This window comes from Perkinsus marinus (assembly GCF_000006405.1).
Source record: "Perkinsus marinus ATCC 50983 genomic scaffold scf_1104296965550, whole genome shotgun sequence".
NCBI classification, from domain to species: domain Eukaryota; phylum Perkinsozoa; order Perkinsida; family Perkinsidae; genus Perkinsus; species Perkinsus marinus.
The window spans coordinates 1-1,126 of NW_003204291.1; the positions used below are offsets into that span (position 1 = coordinate 1).

The 1,126-nt window shown below is 51.2% G+C and overlaps 1 protein-coding gene across 1 annotated transcript; it reads left to right on the forward strand.

The window, feature by feature from the left end:
* Positions 1-142: 142 nt before the first annotated feature.
* On the forward strand, positions 143-638 carry Pmar_PMAR014779 (hypothetical protein; the record flags this gene model as incomplete). The annotated part of the gene is made up of 2 exons (XM_002769596.1): positions 143-574; positions 600-638. The coding sequence occupies 2 exons, from the start codon at positions 143-145 to the stop codon at positions 636-638; spliced, it is 471 nt and encodes a 156-aa protein (XP_002769642.1).
* Positions 639-1,126: the final 488 nt, after the last annotated feature.

Consider the following 1,126-nt stretch of genomic DNA (forward strand, 5'->3'; position numbering starts at 1 on the left):
ACGGTTTCACAAGATCGACGGTTACATGGAGAGACTTACCCTGCTTAAGATTGATACTATGAATGCCAGTGTCTATTGATTCAATGATACTGATCTGCCTCATTGCAGTGTGTAATCTCGTACTCAATAGTCTCCTCTTCCCATGGACAAGCCTGCGGATTTGCGTCTATCGAGTGGTGAAGATCTTGAGCCTCAGCCTAAGCCTACACGGCCCGCTACAGTATTGAGTACCGTTATACCACCGTCCGGTAGCACGTCTCAACACGCCACCATGGACTCTAACAGGACTATCCATGAAGCTGGAGGGACCTTCTATGCTGGGCCTCCAAATGATGACCCAAGGGTCACTTCGCAGTCAAGTCCTAATATCGAGCACAAGGCCAAGAGCCCGACTCTGGAAGATACTTACTCTACCTACCGCGCCATCATTGGCTCCGATGGGTCGTGGATCCACGACACTAACTACTCTGATTACACGGAAGGTGCGTCTGACGTAACTCGTATCCTCGTAGGCGCCACGAAGATGGTAGCCGGATTCCCTGCATCGTCGGCGTTGGACAACCCTGCCTCTGTGGTGATATTGGCATTTAAAATGCAAGCTTGGTACCCTCAACTACACCGATGGTATGGTTCATTGAAGGGTCTTTATGACGGCTTTCCTGACATCGCGTCTTTTCTGGATCAATATGACATTACTGAAGGACTTCGGCAACTCGCCAGGTTGGTCGCTAATGAAGGTTGGGGCCCAACCGTAATGGCTGCTCTGATCTGCGAACACGCATGCCGCAAACCTGAGTCGTCGAGGAGCCGATCGATCGCGTTTACTCTATACTCCCTCCTATCGGCGGATAACGAAGACGAATTGGTCCAGGGTTTGAGGAAATCAGCATCCCCCGCCGACCAAGTCCGGTATGTGAGCATCCAGGACATGTCCAGTATCAGGAGCAAGCACTATGCGAGGATCCTAAGTGTTGACGAGCGCGATGGCCCGATGTGGAAACTATGCCTACATACCTCCCTCGCCTCACTGCAAGCTGCGGAATACACTCCCCTTAATGTCGAAGATCTACGTTATCGCTGGTCATCTATCTCACAGAAGAAAGATGAGTACATCGTGGACTACGCG